Source organism: Lates calcarifer, linkage group LG7_1, assembly GCF_001640805.2.
Source record: "Lates calcarifer isolate ASB-BC8 linkage group LG7_1, TLL_Latcal_v3, whole genome shotgun sequence".
In the NCBI taxonomy this organism is placed as follows: Eukaryota; Metazoa; Chordata; class Actinopteri; family Centropomidae; genus Lates; species Lates calcarifer.
The window spans coordinates 18799771-18827079 of NC_066839.1; the positions used below are offsets into that span (position 1 = coordinate 18799771).

At 40.1% G+C, this 27309-nt stretch overlaps 2 protein-coding genes across 3 annotated transcripts; both read left to right on the forward strand.

Annotated features, from left to right (window-relative positions):
- The first annotated feature begins 1193 nt into the window (after window positions 1–1193).
- On the forward strand, window positions 1194–19573 carry cnstb (consortin, connexin sorting protein b). Of its 2 annotated transcripts, none has more exons than XM_018694790.2 (11): window positions 1194–1665; window positions 4027–4582; window positions 6031–6140; window positions 8475–8505; window positions 10305–10391; window positions 10532–10640; window positions 11512–11533; window positions 11630–11699; window positions 12724–12983; window positions 17150–17294; window positions 17495–19573. In XM_018694790.2, exons 2-11 carry the CDS (start codon window positions 4495–4497, stop codon window positions 17701–17703), a joined length of 1131 nt encoding a protein of 376 aa, XP_018550306.1. In that variant the 5' UTR covers window positions 1194–1665; window positions 4027–4494; the 3' UTR covers window positions 17704–19573. The 2 variants fall into 2 exon arrangements, with proteins under 2 accessions (XP_018550306.1, XP_050927948.1); XM_051071991.1 differs by having other exon boundaries at window positions 4393–4582.
- Window positions 19574–20209: 636 nt separating this feature from the next.
- Window positions 20210–27180, forward strand: LOC108895841 (saccharopine dehydrogenase-like oxidoreductase). Its single transcript, XM_018694789.2, is given in 13 exon segments — window positions 20210–20477; window positions 20909–21021; window positions 21152–21232; window positions 21472–21601; window positions 21730–21779; window positions 22284–22414; window positions 23136–23253; window positions 24881–25000; window positions 25371–25427; window positions 25596–25707; window positions 26159–26240; window positions 26403–26457; window positions 26459–27180. Coding segments are annotated over 13 exon segments (1290 nt in total). The 5' UTR covers window positions 20210–20281; the 3' UTR covers window positions 26504–27180.
- Window positions 27181–27309: the final 129 nt, after the last annotated feature.

Sequence of the window (27309 nt, forward strand, 5' to 3'; positions counted from 1 at the left end):
ATAGCAAGTGAAAAGGTAATGAGAGCAAGCAGAGCTCAGCCCTAAAGCGGACCAATTATAAAGTCAGACTCATTACAGGGGAGAAAGAAAAACTGGAAAGAAACACACACACACACACACACACACACACACACACACACACACACATCATGCTTCCTTCCCTGACTTTGCCCTTCCTCTCTTTCTGCTCCACTTCCTCATTGTTTAGCCTCATTTGAAGTTCCACAAAATCAGCAGCAATGCACAAGTGAACAACCACAGTCTGCCTGTGTGTGTGCTCAGATTTAGAAAAAGAGATGAAAACACAAACACACACACACAGACTGCACCATGTCCATGGGTCATTTAAACCTGAATAATGCATGTGAATGTATTTTAAAACTGAAGACAAGAAAAGTTATTTCCCCCCGTTTTGGAGGCATGTAAGCTTCTGGAAACACAAATGCAGCTCGCCTCGGCCCATTCAAACATTAGAATGACTATTTTGAGATGAAGATGTGGGAATTGCATTAATGTTGTTTACACAGGTAAATTATCCTCTTATTCATTTGTGCATTCTAAGATAAAAAAATTAAGGAAATAAGCACTGTACTGTTTCTGCCTCTGAGAAGCAAAGTAAAGCAAAGTAAACTAAAAGTCTGTCAAAATAAATTTCCCTTAATTTGATATGTGTTAAGGTGCAAACCTACATTTTTTTTCCTTACAGAAATGATTGTTACAAGCTTACTGATACATTATGTAGTAACATATTACTGCATATCAAAAATGCATATGCTACTACACACAATAGTAACATTATCAGTTCATATAAAATGTCATCTCATTACACCATCTGGGAATTTGGTGCATTCGTGTTCGATGCAGTTTAAACAGATAATGGTTTCTGGTAGTTTCTGGGATTTACTTCAAAGCTGCTATAACTAACCAAGTGATACTTTAAATCACAAACACTCCCCATTACATGTGGTGTTGTGTGGACCCAATAACATGCAATCACTGCACATTTGATGCACTGATGTACATTAACTGTGATTTTTTTTTTTTTTAATTAAAATGACCAAGCATACGTCCTCTCCTTTGATATCTGTTACATGCTTATATAGTGAGTGCATGGTGTCAATGAAGAAGAGAGTTGGGGGCACTTTTCAGTCAGAGAATACACATCACAATTCTGATGATTGGCTGACATGTACCTCATCAGTCTGATAAATGGATTCAATGTGTTTTCTGCTCTGTTTATGTAATGGTAACAACAGAATGCAAAGACGGTGTACATTTTTTGCTATTCCCCTTGTAATCCGGTGCACGGTTTATCAGCTTAACACCCCCATCATATGACCGCTTCATCTGCTGTTACATAACCACTGACACACAGCCAGGAGCCAGTGTGACACATCTGCCAGAAGATGGCAGCCTCGGCCACATGCTCAAATAAATAAAGAAATCACGACATGTAGGAACATCTATCTTGCAATGAGGGGAAGGTGAGAAAAATCCCCGGATCGGACCGTAAACAAGAAGCATGAGAGAGTGTCGGAGACGGACAGATGACAGAGTGAGGTTTGTGTGGATCCTGCTGTAGGCCGACGGGGGAGAGGAAAACACAGCCACGCTGCTTTCGGGGCGTTGATGTTCAGACGAGAAACTGCGAGACATCATCCAGCAGTGAGTACATCTCTCCATCCTCTGCCCTGTGTGTTCCGTTTTGTTATGTCACATTAACTTACACGAACACGATAAGGGGAGCTTGCATGTTTTTCTTTTTCATCAGAAGGAATTACATTAGTCCTCGAACGGGTTTAAGAGGGATGTCACATCAGAAATAGGAAGTAGCGAATGTAATGGCAATATTATGGACATAACCGGAGAAAAAAAGCTATAAACTCGATAGCCTACTTCAGACACGCTATCATAGAGATGCTATTGTGTTTTTTTTAGCTCAGCATCTTCCCATCATGACGCCAAATATTTAAAAAAAAAAGCAGTGGAAAATTAATGTTGTCAGAAAAAAAAACGTATAATTGAGCGCGAGGTGTCGTGTAGTGCACGAAAGCGTTAGTGGCACGCGCCCTCGATGCACATGTTGACTTTGCCTAACGCAGAGACACGTGCACACGCACGCACGCACGCACACTCGGCCACCCACTTGTGCGAAAAAAAACAAAACAAACAAACGTGAGAAAATTGATTGAAACCACTGGACAGTCAACTAGACAGACAACAGCCGAAACGAAAAAGCTGTCTATTATTATTATTTCTCACTGCAGTTCAGTTTTCACATAGCTAAGTATTAGACTGGGTGTCAATACATTTTAAAGATGAGTAGTGTGAATAGAAGCACAAGTGACAGAGTTCAAACTGAGTTCAGCGAGCTTCACAGTGATGGTGGTGAAGGAACCAAGCAACACTTTTTTTTCTTTTTTTTTTTTTTGCATGTATCATCTCATTACTTTATGGAGGTTGTTGTGATACATTGCTGCTCACCATTTTCCAAAAAAAAAAAAAAAAAAATTCCAGATTTTGAATGTGTTGTGAGGGCAACTTGCTTACAGTAATAAATCACAGTGAGTCAATGTCTGCTTTTACTTTTATCACAGTTTTTGTCATGTGATTATGGAATGAAGAATTTCCACAGCAGCCATGGATTGAACAAGCAAAATGTAAAGAATTAGTGAGACATTTTGGGAAATACAAGATCAATACACTCATGTTTGAAACTACACTAAATATGAAGCTACAGCCAATAGCTAGAGATTAGCTTATTTTAGCATAAACACTAGGAACAGCTAGTCTGGCACTGTCCAAAGGTAAATCTGCCTAATAGCACCTTTGAAGCTTAACATGTTGTATCATATTTGTTTGATCTGTGCAAAAAAAAGTAAAAACAACAGGTCCTGGTTACACAGAAGGTTATGTAGTGGATTATTTCTTGGCTGGGTGTAGTGACTCCCTAGAATTATCTCAGTCTGTTTGTTTCTGGCCTTTATGCTAAGATAAGCTTACCGGCTGCTGTCTCTAGCTTCATTCTTACTGTACAGATATGAGGGGATTATTGATCTCTCATCTATCTCTTAGCATGACATTTTTCCAAATGTCTATTATTTTAAGCCTCTGCAAATTGACTTTCTGAAAGTACTTTCTGAAAGGCCAGGAAAAAGACATTTAACTTAGCTTTGGAAAACAGGCAACAGTAATGTTCAGTATATACATAAGGAAAAAGGGTAAATGGCAAAAAAAAAAGTAGTAATTCACAGTCATAGTCAATCAACTGTCATAGTGTGTTTTAGCACAATCTACACAAATTTTCATCTTGAGCCTGTCCTGCATCATTCTTAATTTTATGCTACACATCCCTATGAGTCAGTCTCTGCCCCCAGCGTTTGTACTTTGTGTCACATTCCATGTTGCAGAACTCAAGAGTGCTCACATGACTGCTAACATGCTGTGTGAACACATAGCATCACACAGCTTAATGTCCTCAGATCACTCAGGCTGAAAATGTGGGTTTCATGAGGCAGAAATACAGTGTATTTATCTGCTGCAAGTCAGCTGCCTATCTAACATCTACCAATGGAGACAGGAAGTCACTGTTTTTGCAAGCTTGTGTATAAATTTGCTGCATGATACTGCATGAAGCTAAAATAAATGGACACAAGTTTGTACTTGCTGAGTGAAATTAGGGAAACTCTGAATCTCTGAAGCTATAATTCAAGGAAAAATATATCTGGAACAAAGGACACATGAAAAGATAAAGTAGTAGATAAAATACACACAGAGTTGTTTTCAACCTGAGAGTTCTTCAGAATGGAGCACTCTGCCATGCCTCAATGGACAGTTATGGTGTAGACACAAAGACAGCCCTTTCAGTCAATGACATAACACCATTTTTACCAGCAATGCTGCTTCTCTCTGCATTCAGTTATCTCTTCTTACTCTATTTGTATGTCGTCTCTATCTCAGTACATTCTGCATGCTTAACGCATACATTATGTTCTCTTTTTAAAATGTGCCTAATTTTTCTGACAGCTTGCTAGGGACAGGGAAAAGAAGCTACACTGAATTCTGCATGTAAGAGAGAAGAGCAAAACACAGTAAACCACAGATAGGACTGCAGAGAGCCAACAAGAACTGGGAACTACATCCTTTGTAGACTGTGGTGGACATTTCAAATCTCGTTCTGTTCTCGGCCACCCAGGAGAGGTGAAGGAAGATTAAATCACATGCTCTGTCAACAGTGATCCCAAACCGAACCTGCAGAGACCTCATACTTCACTGTTTGAGACCCCACTGAAGTCTTTCCAGGAGCTTCAAGCAACACATACTTTCCCAAGTAATTTGCTCCTCTTACTTCGATAAAGGTCAGAGACATTTTGTTGTTGTTGTTGTTTCAAGTGAAGGCCCAAAAGAGACCCAGTCGTGGACCACACCAGGGTCCTGGACAAGCTTTTGGGGAACACTGATTTGGACGAGAAGATTGGGAAAGTGACAGAGGCGATGGGTAACAAGAATACCAGCCCGCCGAAAGGTCCTGACACTGGTCTTACACAGAAAGAGGAAGACGTATTCATTGATAGTACCACAGGTAAAATATTTCTCACCATGTTATGTATTTTTAATCTAATCTACAGCTGCTCTGTGATTTTTGTTTGTTTGTTTTGTTTGTGTACTTGAGGGAATTAGGATTTTTTGCAGTGTCAGCTGATGTGGATGGTAATGACATTTTAAAATAAGCTCCTCATTACAGCTCATTGAATAAAATGTCTCACAGATATAGTTTAACATCTCTAAATGACCCTAGACTGATTTTATTAATCTTTTAGAACAGCAGAGACACAGTAGAGTGATAACACACATCATCCTGCAGAGAACTGATTGAAAGCTTTTCAGAACAAGTCACAACTTTTCATGCATCTATGGACCACAGTTTCCCACAAACTGTTACAATGCGCAGAAAAAACAGAGCTTAAGATGATCAGGATGGTACTAAGCTGTAAAGAAGCCATGACCAGTACTGGATGCTCATGATATAGTACAGTATATAGCTGGAGCTGGATTATTGCACCATACAGCTCCAGATAATAATGACTAATTGTCACAGTAATGGCTGAAGGGCTGATGGTCTGTCACTGATGGCAACCTGCTGAGGTAAGAGCCTGTTTGTCAGTTGGCTTTAACATATATCACGTCTTCTGGGGCTGACACACACACATACACACACATATGTGTCTTTCTTATGCTTGTGAGGACCCACACTCACATAATGTGTCCTCCTGCCCCTAACACTAACCTTAACTGTCACAACTAAATGCCTAACCCCTAAATTATATAATTCTAAACTTAACCTATAAAACAAAGTCTTAACCTTTTGAACAGTCCTTTGAAATAGGGAGAACTGTCCATCTGTCCTCACAATGCAGAAATGTTCTCACTATGATAGAAAACTCAAGTTGGTCCTCACAAAGAAAGCCACACACACACACACACACACACACACACAAAGCAGTATGCTAAACAAAGCTAGTTATTAACTTTATTTAACGTAAAGACCGACACCTCTAAAGCTCACAAATCAAAAGGTTTTAAGTTGTTAGTTTAATCTGTACAAAAAATGAAATGCAAAAATGTCATGTCGCGGCTTTACAGGGGGTTATGTGCTAAACTAGCTAGCTGGGCTGGGCTAGCTGCTTCCCATTGTATCCAGTCTTTATGTTAAGCAAAGCTAGGTGGCTGCTGCTTTAGCTTTATATTTAGTGTTCAGACATGAAAGTGATATAAATTGACTGAAATGCCCATAGAAGACACGGAACAACTGTTTTAACATAGTATATATTTACATATGAATAAGTGTGCATTTCTATCACTGACTGAATACGTCAACCATTTGGAAATACAACACTGAAGCATCACAGCAAAGATACTGTGATCAGAGTTTACACAGCATTGATGTTAAAGGTTAACAAAATAGAACCAAAACATCTGAAACATTAGGTGTATTTCATTCTAGCGTTTGTTTGTGCTGTATGTTTCTAGGAGGTGTCTCTGGAGATGGACCGCTGGGCCTCAGCCCAGAGCTGCTGGCCTCCCTGCAATCCCTCGGAGAAAACAGTGACTACACACTGCTGCCACACTCCTTGCACCAGGTGTGTTTGTGTGTGTGTGGGTGGGTATATATGTGAGAGAAAGCAGGAGGATTTTTTTCTCCCAATTCCTGAGAGAATATGTCTTTATTTAGTCTGACAGACTGACTTTGTGTGAGGGTGTATATGCATCTACCTGTATGCTTACTGTAAGGCAGTCCTGTGTGACCTCATTCTATTGTCTTCGTTTTCTGTGTCGGCTGAGACAAACATAATAAATGCCTGAGCTGGCGTTTCTCAAACGTATTAGAATAGAACAGATTTTTATCACCACTGTGCAAATCCACCAAAATAACTATCATTCAAAAAGGTCAGGTGTCTGAGATTGTTACACAGTCCCTGTAAACGTCATTGCTCAAGGAGACATCAGCAGTAGTTACTGAAGCAGAAGAGAACATTTATGCAACTGCTCTACTCTGCAGGTGTGGGGAGTTGAACTGGCAACCCTCTGCTCCTTTGTTCATCTCCTGCTGCCTCCCCTGCCTCACATCACAATTACAGTATTCAAACAGACATGCTAATTAGAGGTGTGATAAATATAGTTTGGTCTCTGTGTTTAGTTGAAAAGGATCACAGCTAAAGATCAGAGGTTTCATGTTGCGCGTGAAATCCTTTGTAGGCCACAATTTCCAAACAATACTTAGACAATATGATTAATTTGTTTTAGCTATTCTCATACCTTTGGAAGCTTGTAGTTTAGCTTGCATTGCTGCCAACTGCTGTAATCACAGAACAAAGGTGAAGCCATTTTGCCTCAAATGCTAAGAAAGGAAAAGAGGCAAAGCAGCGCAATCAGGATCAGGCTCATTTGAAAAAAGCAGTTAAATGACCTGGAGTCAGACACATGATCACAGTTATAGTTTTTTGACAAATACACTCACATTACAAGGAATTACTGTTGGTGTGAGTGAATGGACACACTACAGATAACTATGTTCAGCATGTAAACTCACTTTTAGCAGGAACATGGTCAGTGTCTTTCATATTCTGTTAGACACAAGGCTTCCATATTTGGTCATGGCTGCTATCCCTGGTGTACCGAATATTTCATAGCCTGAATTCATTAGTCTAAAATAAAAGATACCCAAAACAAGAAGTCAGGAAATCAAGACTAAATAATTAATCAAAGCAACACAAGAATGTTTATCTGGCTTAAAAATACTTCATGTAAGTTTGCACATCTGCCCCTGGTGGGGTTTGGCTCTTGGTAAATCATGATTGTGATAAATGTAGGATACAGCTACAAGTACAAACATCATCAATTAAGTAAGAGAATTCAAGAAGATCTGTGAATTACCAGGGATTTGAGATGTGTGTGGAAGAAGCAGGTTCCTACCAACACTGATAAGGCCCTATTATAACATCACGAAGCTAAGTGGTAGGGATGCCTGGATAACGTTTGCTCATGATCCTAAGATAATTTCTTTTAATATTTCTGTTCTGATTATTTCTTAAGTATACTCGGGCTACAGTAAGTGTAATCTACCATGCCTACTATTGGAAATATGTGTAAACAAACATACAGGGTGTGATGCACACAGAGAGAAAATGTCATTATTGTTCACTCTGTGTATGAGTCTGTGTGCAAAAACTACAGGCCACTGAGGAGACACAAGTATTCATAGGGTACAAAGTTATGGTCAGAGTCATTTTGAACAGAGAGGTATAGGAAACCAACTAGAGCTAAAATGATTAGGTGATCAATCAATTAGTTAAAAGACCAAAAATTGATCAACTCTTGATTAATTGTCTTAGTCCTTTTCAGTCAAAAATGCCAAATTCTAGATGCAGGATTTGATGCTTTCCTTGATACGTATATAACACATAGAACACTTCATATCTTAGCTGTAGCTCCAAAGCTACCTGCGATCAGGGAATTACAGAAATATATCTGATTCACTGTCTAGAAGTCATATGTTCGACTGGTTGGAAGGTAAAGTCTATCTGGATGGGAAAAAATCCCACAGAGACAAGTTAATCCGGACCATAAGTCGTAGCATGTGACCTCATGTCTCACAGGTTGTCTGCATGGCTCTGCCTCTTGGTGTGACACTACCATGTGATCCTCATCTTTGAAGGAATTTGATGAATTTCAAACAAAAACATCTACATGTGGTTGAGCAGCCTAATCAGTGTTTGACAATGTCATTTTAAGCACACAGAAGCATGGCTTAAGGTCACTGTGTGCTTTGATTCATCATGGGTTAATTGTGATGTTTCACACTGGAACGAGTTATTTTAAGTCACAAACACAGATGATGTGTCTGATCTGTGTACTGCACTTCATTGTGAATCAGTGCACTGTACCTCCTGTTTAATCAATGGCCTTTTTTTCAGATTGCAGAGGCCTACTCACTCAAAGAGGACTGTATCCTTTCAAGCTCACAGTGACCTCATTTTGCGGTTTATAGGTATTGTAACATTTGCCAATCACTAGTATTTTCCAGCTGAGTCGTGACTGAGCCAGAGTGGCACTTGTGATGTTGGGGGAAAAAAAAAAGTAAAGAGTGTTTCCATCTGCGTTGGCTGAAAACCCTCCCACAAAATTAAACAGTCAATGAAACATGAGTGACGTCAGAGGGTAAAAAGCTTCTATTAATAATATTATGTTTGTTGGGTTGTTTGCTGTCTTTCTCTCTGTCAGACACATCTATGTCTGTCTCATTGCTGCTGTTGTTTTCTATCTGTTCATTTGTCCCTCAGTCACTGGGTGTTCCCCATACTTTGGCTCAAAGCCCTGAGGGTTTGCAGTAGTAGTTTCCTCTGGTTCTGTTTGTGCTGTTGGCCTGGCAACAGCTGTCAGCCTGTCTTTCTGCAAAGAGGATGGTTTGTGTTTATGTGTTTACATGTGAGAGGAGAAAGACAAACACAGACACAGAGAGAATGCTTAATGTATGGCGAGGGAGGGTTTGTGAGATAGAACAAGAAAAATGTCTAAGACTGGGGAGGGGAGGTGTTCACTGGGAGACATTTGTGTGATTTATTTGTCCTACCTAAGCACAGTTTGTCATAAACCTAACTTTTTAGCAAAACATGTGTTTAGCCTCACAGCCATCTCTCCCAGTACAACTTCAAGTAGTGAAGTTCTTGTGAAGGCTTTCAGTGCTTCAGATCAAGCTAGAGGAACCTGAAATTGTGTTTCCATTTCCACTTCTTTATCCAGATTCTTTACTCAAGTCTTAGCTGTGCAAGAAGTGGTTGTTTTTTAATTATAAAGTGCCTTTAAAATAACCGTAGACCGTTTCATCTGTTATCAAAGGAAACAACTAGCTTAATCTGGTTCCCCCAAAGAATACTTCACTAATGAATTCAACACTAGAGCTGCATGTATTGTATTTCACTGTAGCAGAAAACTTTTGCTGCCTTTCTTCCTTGACTGACTACATTCACATTTCATTCATTCTTCTGGACTAATGGGTAATTTCCTATGCCTCTATCCTTGATAGTATCTGGCGAGTGGAAAATGTTTCTCCAGTATTTTTTCCCCTTTGTTATGCCTCTGTGCAGGCGATAGCCATGGCCAGAGGCAGTATTTTCTGGTTGTCTGTCCTCAGTTCCCATCCTTGTCAGGTGATATCTCAGTAACACCTTGAGGGAATTTCTTCAAATTTGGTTCACTTGAACTCAAGGATGAACTGATTCTTGTGGTCAAAGGTCAAAGGCACTGTGACCGCACAAAACACATTTTTTGGCTGTAATTCTAAAATTTACATGCTAATTAACTGCAATTGGACTGGTTTTTGGAGGCATACAACTGCCCTTTTTTTAACATAATTGGCTGATGCTCTTACCCAGACTGATCTTACAATAAGTGAGCAGTGTTTTGCTCTTTTAATTGACCTTTTGTTTACAATTTTCTAACCTCTTGATGTTATGTATTAATCTCAGTTTGTGTACCTGTGCACCAGCCTCTTGAATTATTATTATTATTGAAGTATATACTAACAAGTATGAATTGGTTTTGGTGTCATGAGAAAAATGGTTCTAGACCCCTGCTGTACAGTGTGATTTAACATTACACATACAGTATATTACACATCTTGTGTGTCACTACATATTACACTTAAAAATTACACATCAAGCTATGGCTTAAAATAACTAAAACTGTAGTTAATTAGAGATATTTAGATTGAAAGTCTCAGTTGGTTTCTTTAACTATGCTACCAGATCAGTGGGCTATTCAGTTCCTACAGCTGGAGAAGCTCTACCATGAACGTTTGCTCTCCAACCTCACCGCCCTGCAGGAAAACTGGGGTACTGCGTGCATCCTTTTCTTCCCTCTGAAAAATATTACCAATGGTCAAAAACCTACATGCAGTTCTGTGCTGTACTGAGACAAAGAGTGGGTGTGTGCATTTATTTTGTGTGCACCTGTGCTCTACATATGTCCCCAGAGAGCCGGTGGAGAGAGAAGAACACTGAGAGCAGTTTGCCTGCTGAGACAGACACCATCACTCAGAAACACATTGAGACACTGAGCCAGATCTGCAGGACACACCCCAGGTACACACAACATTTACACGCAACATTTTTCTGCTGAAACTTAGACACTTTGCTTTCTGATAAACCTGTTCTACATTGCTGAGACAGACAGATACATGGGAGAGAACCTGAATCCATCAACAGCCTGTTTATTTTGTGACCTGCCACAACAATTCTTCCACAGGGTGTGGTTTGAGGCAGCAGCAGACTTTCCACACTTATTTCTTTGTCATTTAACATGTATTTAGTAAAGTTATGTCTTTGATGTGGAGTGTTCCCGTGACTCCGCTCCTATCCAGATGGCAGGAGCTCAAACAGTGTCTCAACTAAATTCCTCTCATGCCATTCACATTTCCTCCCATTACCTTCATCACGGTTGGACAGAAACCTTTTAGCAACCATTTTGATTTACTGTAATCGACTTCTATCTTTGTCTTCTGTATGGACACTGAGGAGTCCCAGATAAAGCCAGCACATTGATAATGCATGAGGATACACTGAAGATGCAGACGCACATGGGAATGATTTTGAAAAAAAAAAAAAAATCAATATTTCTGATAAAGCAGAAAGGATTTCCGCAGGATAGTGATTTCCACCAGACACAGACAAATACCGCAGGTCTGGATGCCAGGCACTGTTCTGTCCCTATTCTGTGACTCTCTTGGTATTTGATTGTAGCCCACGGTCATTTTGTGCAGGTGGATTTGATTTGGCTTGAGAAGAGATGCCAGCTTCTGATGGAAAGCCTAAAATATTTTAACTTTTTAATATATTAAGTAATGCACCGTTAACCTTGTCTGACCATCCTCTGCTTGATTTCTCCTCCTGCTGTCTGTCTGGTCTTCCTCTACCTTGTCTTTTTTTGTCTTTATCTCTCTTTGGCATCACTCAGACCATCCATCAGTGTGGACCAGGTAAGACATTAAAACCTTCCCTTTCTACACTGATCATACATCAGTTTCATTTCATTTCAAAAGATGAATTATTGTCATCTATGTTTGATTCAACAGAACAAGCTGAATATGGTGCTGAAAGACACTCAGAGCAAGAGCCCGGAACTTCAGTCCTGCCATGATAAAGGTAAACATGTATTACTGTCTATATACAGTACCAAAGGAATAAACAAGACTAAGATCAGCAGCCATGCTGGCAGCTCAGTGAGGCTGTACTTTTGCACAGCTGTGCATTGAGTAAAATGCTAACTGCATGCCAATATGCTCACAAAAGACATTGCTAGCATCATAAGCTAGCAAGTGCAATGTTTACAGTGTTCACTGTCTTAGCTTAGCGGATGCACACTGAACACAAAGTAGAGCTGAGGCTCATGGGTAATTAGTTTTGAACCAAAGGAGTGGACAAGTTCAATATTTGACTCAAGGATGATTTGAACTTATGTATTTGAGCAGTTTCTAAAGGCTTTAAAAGAAAATGAGAATCTAAATAATACTATTTAAATTCCTTACGTAGACAGGGGAAAAGAGGCTGACATAATAGAGTGAACTGTGGCTCATTTTAGTGCCAGTTCCGAGTTAGTGGTATGACCTTCTCAGCTACACATGGACACATCAAAGAGGCTATTTGTAACTTTTCTCTGCCGTCGAACATGGTTTCTTGCTGAGAGCGGGTGGTGGTGATAGTCGCTTGCCAAGAACTTCAGCCATCATTGCCTTTACAATACAAGAGGTTAGAATACGCCCTCTGAGCAGCGCTGCTTTCTTAGGGCAGATTGGACACTACAGTGAGTCACTATCAGAAAGCTAGGATAGACCAGTTGGGCCAGCACTAGCTGGTTAGTATGCTAACTTTAAAGCCATAAAAGAAATAAAGGGTTAGAAGTAGAAACAAATCATTTGTGTTGCTTTACAAAGCTGGAGACAGTTCTTGGCGAGTAAAGGAATGAAATTTGATGCTGAATTTTCAACATTTCTAGACTGGTAAGTAAACAGCTGTTAATGCTGATGTTGGCTATGTAGCGATAGCAAAACTTACAAATAGCTCCTTTAAGCTACACAAGGGCTCTGTAACAATACACAGCATGTTCACATACAGGTAAGGCTAGAGTAAAAATCTGTAATCAATATCCTACGTTTCTCCACTATTCTAGTCAACAATCCTGAAACATCACAGGAGGATCGAGAACAAGAGCAAAACATGAACTCAGAGTCATCGCAGACAGAGCATCAGGAAGGAGGAAGGGAAGAGGATGGAGAAGAGGAGGAGGAGACATATGAGGAAGGACAGGAAGTAGAAGAGGAGGAGCCGTGTGAGGAGACGCCAGAGGAGGAGGAGGTGAAGGTGGAGTGGCCAACAGGAGTCCCCCAGGCTTCAGACAAGGACCTGGCCAAACTGTCCCACACAGAAGGGGTAGGAATCCAATTTTATCTGCTCGTCTGGTGTGTTTCTCTGCCATTGTAATGCATACAGGAGGGGTAGAAATATCTTTTCCTATTCTGTATCCCTGCAACTCCTGATGGTTGTCTCCATCTTTCATCTTTCCTTCCTGCTTTCTTTCCTTTCTCCTTTCCATCTGTCCATCATCCCCGCATGCGTCTGTCCTTCCTTCCTTCCTCCTCTATTAAACTTTCCACCTGCAAAAAAGTAAGACTGTATTTGTTTAAGTTGCACATCCTGACCCACAGTTCTTTGTCTTTGCTGGGACACTCCCACAGAAGATCCCTGTGGTCCCTTGGTGAGGTCATCGCCAATTTCTCGATGTTTAAAACCCCCCACCCATGTTCATTGGTGTGGCCTCACACATAGGATGTCTATCCTGCCAAATGTGCTACATTACTGAGTCTGCGCCTGAGCCAAGATATCATGTCCTGGCTCAAATGCTGAGCTGGAGGGGCCTGCTTCTTCCTAGAGGTGGGGATGAAATCAGAGCCATTCCAAATAAGCAGTACAAGCTGAGGGCCTCACATTGATTGGGTCATGGCCATTATGTAATCCAGTGGAGGTTTGACGGGTGGGGCATGGGTGGGACTCCTTTTGTGTCACATTTCATTAGGGCTTTGCAGTTTTTCTACAAGCAAGATTACATTTTCCCCATTCTTTTTAAAGTCACATTACAAGATACTAAACAGAGTGAATTAACAATTGCACAACCAGTTTTAGAATTGAAATACGTTTTGTACAGAGCTGGAATTAACTTCTGGTGACTTCCAGTTGGCCAGAATGCCTCAGTCATTTGTGAAGGAATTTTAATTTGTTGAGTAAATGTGTTGAGTTATTTGCTTTTATTTAAATTGATGCATGGACATAAGCTGAGGCAATGAGTCATGTACACATCTGGTAGCTTCACTGACAAAAATGTAGAGCAGTTAACAGGGCTGAACTAACAGAAACATGTGAAGCCACAGTTATGCTCAAAAACCAGCCATTTAGTCTGATAACTAACTGCTCATTCAGTCCTCAGCTGGCGAAAACACTGACTTGCTGGACAGAACTGAATAGCAGGCAACAGCATTAGTTTATGGGCTATATAATAGATCACTTTGTTGACAGTGTGATATGTGAAAAGGCCATACTGTGTCCTTTCAGAAGCTCTGGAATGAGCTCTGAGAGCACAATAAGACATTAGAAATATTTGAAAGACGTGTTCTTCTGTCACAGATGAGTCATTTTTTATGATGCTTTGTGGCTTTGAATGTTTCTCTTAGTGCAGTTCTGTTTGCTGCTACTCATTTAGGTCTGGCACAACATCAGCTGGCTAGGGGAACTCCAGTTACAGGACTCACAGGCTCAGCTAATGTCCATGCATAAATACCACCATCACTAACTAACATAATGCCTTGTGTGAAAGTTATTATTTGAAGATTAATGAATTTTACAGTAAATGCTATTTGTATTTGCCAGCTCCCTATAAACCTGACATTACATTAGATGGATTAGAGTGTTAGTCTGCTGTTAGTTCTCTCAGTTCACCACCTTGATCTAGACATGTGTGATTTTTAATGAAATGTCTCTACTACAATTGGATGGATTGCTGTGGAATTTGCTAGACACATTCATGTTCACCTCAGGATGAACTGTATTTACTTTGATGATCCAAATGATGATGATCACATTTTTTGTTTGTCTAATTTATGACCAAACACCTGCAACACTAATGACATTCCTATGCTTTGTGTGAAATCGCTTATTAGCAACTATTATCATGCTGACACACTAAATTAAGATGTGTTAGCATTTAGCTCAAAGCACTGCTTTGCCTAAACACAGCACTCTGATCATGTTTTGATATGATTAGTCTTTCCACCCTGCTGTAATAAAACTGTTCTTACAGTTCTTACAAGACATTACTGAAATGACTGGAAACAGCAGCACTAAATCAGCTGTTTGTTTCAGTGATGTATCAAACAGAAGAACAAATTACTTTAAATATTACTGGTGCATGACAGTTTTTCATCAGAGGCAAAATGGCAAGCTAATAAAGACAACTGCTTTCATCAAAATAGAAAAACAAATAAAGCTACTGACATTGACTGTATCCTTAAATCTGGAGCTGCCCCATAGACATATGTATGATAGAATATTTTATATTCAGAGGGACTTTACCATTAACCATAAAATCTGCCTGGGGTGCTCACACACTCGCCTTTGTTGTCTTACTGAATCACTTATCTATGGAGGAGTGCCAGAGTTTACATCTCAGCTTGTTTCATGCTCACACTCACAAACGTTACTTTGTCTTGACAGATTCCTCAAACCATGCATATTTCCATGTAACACTACAATTTTCACAGTGGTAGAACAGGAAATTCTGAATTACACAGGGCTTTACTTGTAATCCAGAAAGTGCACTTAGCAGTAAAATGTGATATACTAATGTGCCTCTGTACAGATTTGACTGAATGTGATGACCAGCGCAATATCCAGCTTGGTATTGACCCACTGACCTCACTAAATAATTGACCTATAAATTATGGCAGCAGATGAGGCTGACAGCTTGAGGGACGACTCTATTTCACTAGTCAGCGTATGGCCATGCTTCATGTTATTGTTTCTGCTCTGTGGCTGGTTTAGGGATTATGATCAGGTCAAAGGATTTTCATTAGAGGGGGAGGTGTTTTAAGCTTTACTACGAATTTCTAGTCTACTGACCTCTGTTGACTGTGCAGTGCTCCTGCAGTTTGAATGTCAGTCAGAAGCTCTTCACTGCATCGGATAACAATATTTACAAGGAAATCTAACTTGGGACAGTTTAAATATTGACCGTGTCCAATTATGCTTTCCAACAGAGATACTTTACCCTAGTCAGGCCTGCTGCGTCTTTCCAACACAGAGAGAATCATTTATGCATCTGTGTTATTACACCTGTGCTTCTGCAGATCTGTGTTTACTTGCCTCAGCCAAGCTTATATGGCTCAGCTCCAGTTCGTCTAAAATCCTGCTGGACTCCTGTTGACTAATACCAAACATACAGTAGGTCTCACATTAGTCTGCTGATAGAGCCTGTTCACTGTGCACCACTGATTGTGTTTTATGGTGTATTGTATCTTTATCTAAAACAAGATGTTCTACTACTCTGTTCTTATTCTGTTCTTTAAAGTTTTTTTTTTTTTTTTTTTTTTTTTTTTGCCTTTATTTGACAGTATGACAACTCTGAAATAAGAAACACAGGGACAGAAAGGGAATGATGAAATGTGATGGCTGGAATGAATTGGGAATGTTATGTGGTGCATGTTGAACCTCCTAGTTTGTGCTCCTGTTCTTACAGTGGGCTATCACACTGTGAAAAACTTGGCAGCTATAGTTAAAAAAAGAAAGATTTAGTCCTATAAAATTAGTTATACTCATTTTTGACCAACCTTAAATGGTGACAGTTTCTCTTCATTGATTCTGACTTTTTGGAAATTTACCAAATAGTACTACTGTTTTATTAACATGCGGTTCAGGCTGTCCATGTTCAATGTCAGGTGTAATTATGGTGATGATGAAGGTTTTGTTTTCAAATTTCAGCAGTCTCATAAATAAATCAACTCCAATTTGGGTTTTCTAAAAGTTGAGTCTTATACTGTGCATGCTTAGATTACCTAAAAGATAAGACTGGAGACATTCTATATTTTACTAATTGTCAACAATCCAAAAAAGACCAAAACCAAGCCATGGTGTCAGTGCATTTCTCTTTACTTTCTAACTCACCTACCTTACTGTACCACAGACAGGCCCAAGCCCATGGGTTGCTACTGGAGATAGAGACAACTGGAGACAAACATATAATTTCTTCCTTTTTTTTAAAGGTCTCAGTAATTTTCTTTAGCAGGATATTGTAGTTTTTGTAAATGTTGCTTAAACAGGAGTAAGATGTGCATTTAACATAGCAACATGTCACTCAGTGCAACTGTGTGGTTCATTGATGTGTTCCTAATTTGGGAAGTAGATTGATAGACAGGCAATATTTGTTAGTAGGATGAATTCAAAGCTACTGTACCTATCAAAGATGTTGGGATTATTTTGATACTAGTCCTCAGATACTGAATAAGAAAACGATTAAAGCATTATTTTTTTGTTTCCTTTGACTCCTTCAGAGTTCGTCTCCTGATGGTCTGGTCTCCATTCTGAAGAGGAGGAGAGCATCACTTGATGGTCTGCCTCCCCCCAACAACATCGCTACCAAACAGAACTCTAAACGCAAAGTTCGCTTCAGTGAACCAGAGGACGGCATTGAGCAAGGTACCATTTAACTTGTCTGTATTCTAAATGCATTTACAAGCTGCTATGCCCAGAATCACTCATAACCTCTCATGCAAAGTGCAGGAATGATTTAAAGTATGGAAACACAGTGGCTGCAGGTGGTGAAATCTGTGTGATGTCAAATGTTTTGACATTATAAAGAAGCATATTACATTTGTGCTTTATTTCTTACTTCATAGATGAGGTAGGTGGAGATTCCTGCCTGATCCTCCTGCTGCTGTGCCTGGTTACTGTGGTGATCAGCATAGGCGGGACCGCTCTCTACTGCACCCTGGTGGACACTTACTCCAACATTTGCACCGACTTCACTCACAACGTCGACTTCTACGTGATGAACATACGGAGGTTCTTTGAAGGGCTCGGACACTGGCTGCCTCTCCGGACTTAGATAGTTTCATCTGGATTCCAGACAAGACCTGTTTCAGACATTTATGCTGTAACAGACAGTGTAAAGTAGACAGTGAGGATGAGTAAGACTCCACAGACGTGGGACCTACAGGCATCAATCTGATGCTACCATCCAGAGTGTTTAAAGCTTTGATTTCTTCTACAGTGACTGGACTTGTGTCTGAGCAGAAGAGCTCACTAAGACTTGTAAATTTCATCAAACAGAGTAAGATTTGTGTGTCAATAACTGGGTGCTCAAAGCAACACCAAACAGTAAAAACTCTAAATTTCTTCACCTCAGAAGAAAAATGATGTGTGCATGTTGTGGGATGAGAGTTTAAAAAAAAAAAAAAAAAAAAAAAAAAAAAACTTGTTTACTACTGTCTGTGTGGATATTTCATCCTCAAACTGAACCTTACAGATAACCACACAAGAGGGCTCACAACTCTCAGTTATATTTATATTTTAACAGAAATAGTTTATCTATGTAGTAGTGTTTCCCTCGCAGTTGTAGCAGTTGTAGCTGTGGATAAATCTGTCTTTAGTTCCAGAGGCTTTCTTGTTCTGGCGATGTCAGTTTGACTCGTACCACTGATGGGACAAATGATGATTTTTTTCCCTTTTAATGTCATGCTACCATTATCATTTGCTCTTTTGACCCTTCTCTGCTAACTGAATACACTGTATACCTACTGTCTATCAGACACTTTATACAGCGCAACAACAAAGATTTCTTTCATTTAATTCCTGATTTAATTCCTCATTTAATTCCTGATTCTATATATAGATGAGCCTTTATGATCCTTTTACTGAAAAGGCTAATTTCATAACTGCGTGTTTACCTCTGTACAAGTGGTTACTCTTAACATTCCTCTTTTCATATGAAGACGACCAGTTCAAAGAGAAGCATTGTACTGTATATGATATTGGTATATGTACAAAGTGTCCTATTAAAAACAAAGCACAGCATCACGAGTGCATGAATGATGCTGCATATGTAGATTCAGGAGGAGTGTGGCGCTTGGAAATGAAAATATCAAGACTACCACCTTATAATACAATACATTTTAGTGTGGTCATCATGGTTATCAGTATGCAAAACAGTAACTTAACAGCCGCTCCACAAACTCAGGCACTTAACCCTGTGTGTACACTTTTGGTGCTTAATGTTTTCATGTTACTCCTTCAGTGTGTAACTAAAATTTCTGCTCTGCAACTGGGTTTATGATCAGCGTCTGTCTTCTCCTGCAGTGTCCAAAAACCTATACTGTGATATTAAAGGCCCAGTGCATTGAGAAGATGCTTTTGGATTGCATGAACATTGAAAATCAGATCTCAGTCAAAAATAGGCAAAAGAAAAAAAAAAGAGAAGAAAAAATATACCATTATTTGTGAACTCATTTCAAATATTTCTTGAGTGTTCACGTGTTTATTAGCTCCAAATGTTCCATGAGCTTACAAGCACAATCTTGAGGCCTCTTTTATATGCACTGGGAGTTTAACATCTAGTTTAAATGGGTTATGCTGTCTTTCTGTCCATTTGTCCAAAAGCAGAGCTTTATGGACCAACAATTGTGTTTCCTGGCTGGCTCAAGAACACAAAAGAAAATATTGCTGTAAACACTACATTTTTATTGGATTGGAGAAAATGATATTTGATCAGCATGTTCTTTATCCATTACCCTGGACTGATATTTTTTTCACTCTCCTTTTGAACAGATGTTTGCAAAGTGATGAATGTTACCTCTGTATTGTCACTGTGGATATTATTTACCAACAAGTGTTGCATTATGCAATCCATCTTTATATGTTTCAATATTTATGTTCAGTTGTGTCCACAAGGGAATACAAATACATATATATTAACATTTTCCATTGTGTTTTATTTTTTAAGGAAACGTCCCAATTTTAACTGTTGCATAGTTTTTCACCTTTAAACTGAACGTGACCCGTTTAATAATCAGCAAGTTTTGGTAAAACGTGTGCTCTTTAGGGGTTTGACACTAGCCACAATTTCCCAACGTGTAATACCGACTTTTCGCCACAAGATATCACTCTACACCTCAGAATGAACAACCATTTTCTCTAAAAAAAAATTCATCCACATACTTCTGCAGTCATACTGTACGGTGAATATAGTGACGGTAGAGCTACACAGTGTGTTCTGAGGACAGTTTAGTTAAAGTCTTACCCACGCGTGTGTCTTGCCCATCATATTTCACATTCACAGTACTTCATTCGAGAAACATTTTTGGCTAATTCGTGGCTGCGTTCCCTTGAGCAGATTCTGGAGTAAGGCATTTGGTCGCCAGTTCCAATAAATAATGGAACAGTAAAGCAGTAGGAATAAAAATCCGTTCGTTTAAATATATTTCTATTAAATAAATCTCCACATACCACTGCAGCTCTTGAACAGCAGGGCTTAGTAGATGCTAACAAATTAATTAGCGGATTAATACAGCAGCACTGCGGCTTCCACAGGTGTTAATTTATCATGTCAGGACGGTTACGTTCAGCCAATCAGCGAACAGAACCGGAACTAACGTTACCAGGCGGGACCTTGAACTAAAACGCAAACAATGGCGGACGTACCCACTCGCAGACCTTATCATATTATTATTTTCGGTGCCACGGGGTTTACAGGGCAGTTTGTTGTGGAGGAAGTCGCCCGATGTGCTGCAGAGGGACCCGGGCTCAGCCCTCTGAAATGGGCCGTGGCCGGGAGAAGCAGACAGCGTCTGGAAGAAGTGTTGAAACAAGCCGCAGGGAGGCTGTGTAGGTGCTTGACAGGGTGGACTGTAGCTAACTGAGACGAGGAGTGTTTGTGTTCAGGCTCTGAATGATGAAATGATAGGCTGCCGCAGGGTACTTTACTCACTTGACTGACAGAGGCAGCAGTCTGAGTTGTTGCTGTTACGGCCCTGTGGGTGGTTATATAGCTAGAGGTGTACAAATTTGAACTTGACCCCGAAGTATAACTTCTTGTTTTGCTCCAAAACTGCTAGCTAGCTTAAGACATGGACAGTATGCAGTTGTAAACATTGAGAAAATTTTCTGCTCATATTTTATTAATATCTGATATCTTCAGTTTTGTTCTCAATAACCTGGGAATAAAGTTGGCTCAAAAACACATATTAAACAAATCGGATTAGGGCAGTGTTATCCTCTGTACATTCAGTGAAAGACTTTCTCTTCTGTTTTGTCAGCTATGCCTGAGTTGAGGACAGACATTGAGGTCATTGTTGCTGATGTGTCTATTGAGGAGTCACTGGCCATCATGTGCCAACAAGGTGTTGTCATTCTCAACTGTGTGGGACCAGTAAGTAATTTGTCAGGGGGCAGGAAAAAAAGGAAACTTTGAGGTGATATTTGATATCAATTGTTCCCAAAACACTGAAACTATGCGGTTGGCGTTTGACCAATGCTCTACGCTCTCTTTGTCCTTTCAGTACAGATTTTATGGTGAACCAGTGGTCAAAGCCTGCATAGAAAATGGAGCTCACTATATAGACATCTGTGGGGAGCCTCAGGTAGTTTGGAGTTAAATGTCCAGTTCTGTTTTATTTAGCTACATTCTTCACATCCAATGTACAGCTACATAGTACTTTGTATGTGTGTATGAATCTTTATATGTGTTTTTTATAGCTTGCTCATGACTAAAGTAGATTAAAGACCAAATGTAATTTGTATCTGTGTCTGTGCATTCAGTCAAATGCATTGTGCTTTTGTGCATTCATTTTTTATACACATGGGTGTCCATCTTTATCAGTTCTTAGAATGTATGCAGCTGCAGTATCACACCAAAGCCCTGGACAGAGGAGTGTATGTGATTGGCAGCTGTGGCTTCGACTCCATACCAGCAGACCTGGGTATTCTTTACACACAGAGGCAGTTCAAAGGTAGGAAGACAGGTTGGAGCCAGTCACAGTGGCGAGTTTAGCTGAACTTGTGAATTTGATTGTACTTTCAATACTGATATATGTAGTGGAACTTGGGTCTCCAGCTGTGTGTCTTGGTCTGATTTCAGGAACACTGACAGCTGTGGAGAGCTTCCTGAAAATTACCAGTGGGCCTGAGGTAGGCTGAACAACCACAGCTGCACTGCAAGATGGGGAATGTAGTCTGATACACACTTTCACAATTAAGGATGTGACTTAACATGGATGGTATACATTTGAAAATGGCTAAAGTTATCAACACAGGCACAAAGCTGGTTACATTTTGGGTTAAACTTCACTTTTCTAAGTAGAGCCGTAGGGTAAGATCCCTAAAAATGACTCACATCAAACACAAGTATGGGGCACAGGAAGGTCACCCAACAGAAGCTCTGGAGAGGTGCTATTCTCCTTTTGGTTGATAGTGATATCATATATATTTTGATTTCATTTGAATTTAAATATACTGATGCTATATACTAGCTGCTTTTGTCCAGCTACTCTGCAGTTTCAGAATTGGTGCATGGCTGCTTTGACTTTGTTATCATTTGTTTATTGAGAGGAAAATGAGGGGACTGTTGGGTGGCATTGGTTTCCTGCACCGGGACAGAGTGCAGAGTGACAAAAGTGCTGTCAATCCTCACAGGGGTTTTCTGGTCACGATGCCACTTGGCAGTCTGCTGTGTATGGCTTCGCAGATAGCGGCTCACTCCGCCAGCTGAGGAAGAAGTTTGGCTACAAGCCGCTGCCTGTGGTGGGAGCCAAAGTCCAAAAGAGGTAAGACTGTAACTGAGCAATTACTGTCTGACTAAAACACTTTAGTTTGAGTAATAACATTTTTATTGGAATGCGTGGCTTGGCAGCAATACATTAAGAAAGGAATAAGTTGTGTTTCCTCAGTGCACAGCAGAGAGGGTTTTTCCCTCTGAAACTGTTATTGACTGCTTGACCTACATTTCAATAGTTTGATTCCAAAGTGAATGATGGCATATTATTCAACAATGATACCTTCATTTACAATATAGTACTGTTTGAGCAAATACAGTCGTCATCATCAAATAAATGTAAGTTAATGAAATGTAATTGTACATAAGGTAGTATAAATTTCACTTTAAAATTTCTTAATGTTTTGGAATCATAGGCTCCATTTTGACTTGTTAGTTTAGTCTCAGGATCTCAAAACCTATGCTGCATGTGAGACTCAAGGTCAGCTTTAAGTTACTGTATAAAAAGCCAGCACCCAGGGAGGTACAAAGTTTCTGCAAGATAACTGCGATTTGCAGACTATTACTGTCTGGCACGCTGACTTACATTCAGTGTAATGAGATTTTATTGGAACGTGGGGCCTGGCAGGGATAGAGAGATTTAAAGGACTATCAATGGATGAAATGAGCTCGAGTACTACTGTGCTGATGCTGCAGGCAGGGATAGATTGGAAAGCGTTGACTACTTTGCTTTCTCTGTGTAATTTTTTATGTGTGTGTGTGTGTATGTCCAGGGGTTTTGTGTTTTTCAGCAAGGAGATTGAGCAGTATGCCATCCCGTTTATGGGTTCTGACCCCTCAGTGGTCAAGAGAACCCAGCGTTTCCTTTATGAGGAGGAGCACCAGTCACCAGTAAGATTATAACACAAACCTGAAACCACGTTTCCATTTATCTATTACAGTGGTTGTAGTTAGCAGCTACCTTGTAGAATTTTCTTATAAACAGTTTCACTTGAGGCCTACCAAATGTTGAATGCATTTCTTACTACATTTAACATTTTGCAGAATTGATTTTTTTGAATATTATGAAGTGCTTTTCTTCTTTTTCTGGTCCACTCTTGACATTTTTCACACCTCACTGCCACTAACTATCAGTGGAACAGCTTGAAACAGAGGGGTGTCATAGAGCTTGAATGCACCTCCCTTTGTAACAGGCAGGAATCTGTATCATATCACATGGACTCTTTTGCATGTGGTAGTAGAGCATTACAGCATTACTCCAAAGCACCATTAATGGTCAGAAACTCTCTAATTTGACTATAGATCTACCAAGGACCACAATGTCCAGAGTGGTTCAAATAGAAAAAGTTGGAAGTGGTTCAGCCAATACCTGGTACCAGAAGAGAGTAGAGAGTTCTGTTATACAAGTAAAACACACATATCAGTAATGTGTTGAAAGTGTACCATACCTTGCAAAAAAGACTATAGGTCACATTGATGTTGGAAACACCTTTTGCAAAGGAGACCTGGCAGTTCCACAGAATGTATCTGTGTCATTTCAGTGAGGTTAATTAGTCCATCCTCAAAGCTAAAGTGAATTTTCTACATCTAACGGGTCGTTGTGCTTTTCAGCCCTGAGGTATGATCAAAGTAGACTTTACAACATTTCCATGTAATCAATAATTTGGCGTGCCCTGCTCGAAGCAGTAAATAACCGGGCACGCATTCAAACATTTTGCTCTGCCTCAGGAGAGGAAAAATTAAGAACTGCTAATATCTCAGTACTATCCATGTCCCTGAGGAACACAGTTTGGTATGCTGCATTAAGTGACACAAAAAGGTTTAGTATTACTAACACACTGTCCCCTCTTAGATATGTGGAAGACTTTGCATCCCAGCTGTGAAAAGCAAGACCTTTTCCCCTGCTGTACCTGTAACTAGGTCAGCTATTCCAGCAGCTGTCACTGTTTTGATCAGAGCCAGAGACACAGGCCTTAATGAAACTATCTCATTATGTTGTTTGGACCACCATCTACCAGCAGAGTGGAAATATGATGAGTCATCTGTAGTGATTCATCACTTTTTTCCCCACTGCTCATTACTCCCCTTGACATCTCATCTCACCCTCCCTCTCTCCCTCCTGCTTCACTTTACTTTTTGTCTTCCTCCAACTGTTCCTCTTTTTTGTCCTCCTCACTCCTGCTCCTTCAGTCTGATTCTGCATTTCCTCTCACCCTCACACTTCTCTTCTATCTTCTACCTCTGCATACACACCTTCCTCACCCCCTCCTCTCCCTTACTTCCACCACATGCCACTCTTTCCTTTTATCACTTCACTTTTATCTCTTATCCCTTCTTCCGTGCCATTACCCTCTTCCCCATTCTCTCTCAGCTCACCACTTCCCCTTGATCTCTCATTTTCCCCTCACCTACAATGGTTATCTGCATCCTCTTATCTTTTCCCCTCTCTGTCACATTTAATTTTCCCTTTTTATATCATGCACATTCTCCTTCTCTCCTTGCCTCACTCTGTCCACAGGTTCAGTACAGTGCCTACGTTGGGGTCGGTGGCCTCTTCTCCATAGTCAAGCTCTTCTGTGGTGGTGTACTCTTCTGGTTTATGGTCAAATTTGGCCTGGGCAGGAAACTCCTCACCACGGTAACGACATCATTCTGCATGTTATAACCATATACTGTGGTATTTACTGTCCCAAGCAGACCTGCAAACCTCCGTGGATGTGAGGTTGTTATTCCAAGCATTTTAATGTGGATGAATGTCAGGTGTGGGTGTTTAGATCAAAGATCTACTCAAAGCTACTCATGTTAAATACAGCAGCAGAGTGTGGCAACAACTGTGACACTGTGATGCTTGCAAGTACAGACATGTTTCAAAACAACGTGGGTTATACAGTTTTAATGCTTTCATTTTAATCCAAGAAAAAGTGCTAATGAGTTAAGGAGTGTAAACTGAGTCAGTGTATTGACAATCATTTGTAGAGTCTGATTTCTGGTTCTTGTCTTTCCCAAAGTTTCCATCATTGTTCTCCTTTGGCTTGTTCAGCAAGGCTGGTCCAACCATGAAGCAGGTAAGAGAGTTTTTTTTTTTACCTAAAATTTACCTCAAACATCTCTGTCTTTTGTTGTACAGTATGCTGTGCTGATGAAATCTGTTTGATTCTCATAATTTGGTCCACTCAGTCAGCTGCTCACTTGTTGAGTCCCTCTTTCATCATTCTCCTCCCCTCCTCTCTCAGATAGAAAACACATGCTTCAGCCTGACATTTTTCGGGGAGGGTTACTCAGACGGCACAGACCCCTCACAGGGCCGACCCAACGCTAAGATCTGCACTCAGGTCATTGGAGCAGGTAAGACCACTACAGCTCAGCTAATTTGTAGTCCAATTAAAGGCTTCCCTACCTGTTCACTATAGAGCTATAGCTGTCATACAATTCCTATGTCATTTTCTAAAACATCACTCAGACAGACAATTTCCAGCCACAGCTTAATATGAGAATTCTATGGCAGCTGGACAATGTATGTGGGATTGAGTCATGATAAACTACAATGTGTGTGTTCATGGTAACAAAGGAACATGTCACAGTGTGAATCAGCTACATGTAGATCAGCCTGTGGATCCACACTGTACCTGGTAGTAGGAAGGAAAATATGAAATATCACCAGTTGTATTCTTTAAGCACTTACTGGAAATCTTATCTTGAGCAGTCAATGCATCTGGTCTTGTAAAGAATATTTCAGAACATTTAGAGGCATTTTTACAACTTTTTATGTTCCATGTTTGTTTCTTCTTGTCGACAGAGCCCGGTTATGTAGCCACAGTGTCTGCTATGGTACAAGCAGCTGTAACCTTGCTGAATGAATTGCACTCTCTTCCCAGGAGGTCAGTTGAGTCTGTATTTATTTTAAGCTTCCTTTACTTTGTCCCCCTCTGTCATTAATGAAATGATTTGGTGGTTTTTCCATCTTACCTATATCTGCCTACCTCCTTTATCCAAGTATTATCTTACTTCTCTCTCTCTCTCTCTCCACTTGTTATTGGCAGGGGAGGCGTGTACACTCCAGGAGCTGCCTTCTATAAAACCAGTCTCATTGACCGTCCTCCATAACTACGGCATCAAGTTCTCAGTCAGAAACTACCAGTAGCCACTACCAATAACCACTGTAAAGATCACGCCACTTTCCAGTTACAGTATATTGTATTTGTTCTGATATCGACCTTTCATCCAGTCAGCGTGACAACTTTTTTTTTACCATGATTGCCACTGTAAAATCCCAGAACCCTGCATCTATTGTTTCTATTATTGTATCTATGTCTACAAGCGCTGTCTGTTTGTCAGTCTAGTAAAATCACTCTCAGGGTTGTGATTCCTCAGAGGGTCCAGAGTGTTGTGGCAGCAGTTAACAGAACCACTGGTGCAGGGAGAGGTGCACTGTACAGCTCAATGACACTTGAAATGAAACATGTACACTTTAGCTGACCACCCACTGAGGTCAGCTATGCCTTTGCTAAACTCTGTTTCCTTGAGATTCAACACAATCTAGAACAAACACTAGAAGAAATGATAGCCAGAATATAAACTTGTTTATAGTAAATATTTTACTGTATATTTGTGTAATTATGTATTGTAATATAATCTTCAATCAAAAATGAACTGTGGTGGAATGATATGTACTTCTTTTAGTATGTGCTAATTATGTGATTGTTGTTTGACCCAACCTCTGTCAACAATATAATCAACACTTATGTTGTGTATGTGTGTGTGTGTGTGTGAAATGAGAGTGAAACATTTCAAATTAAAGCACTAATCTGAGTTTGACAACCCTGTCTTCCTTTCAAATTGTGTTCATGCTGTATACTACTAATTTGCACAAAGCACTGACACTGGAGATTATCTTGGGCATTTTGAGTATCTTGGGTCCTGGGGTGGTTGGGTTTAGCTTTTGTTTAG

Bases quoted from the DNA above. Each gene is read 5' to 3' on its own strand.
- cnstb (XM_018694790.2), top strand. From the start codon at position 4,495: ATGGGTAACAAGAATACCAGCCCGCCGAAAGGTCCTGACACTGGTCTT. The intron at 4,583-6,030 runs GTAAAATATTTC...GTATGTTTCTAG, and splicing joins ATTCATTGATAGTACCACAG to GAGGTGTCTCTGGAGATGGA. The intron at 17,295-17,494 runs GTACCATTTAAC...CTTACTTCATAG, and splicing joins AGAGGACGGCATTGAGCAAG to ATGAGGTAGGTGGAGATTCC.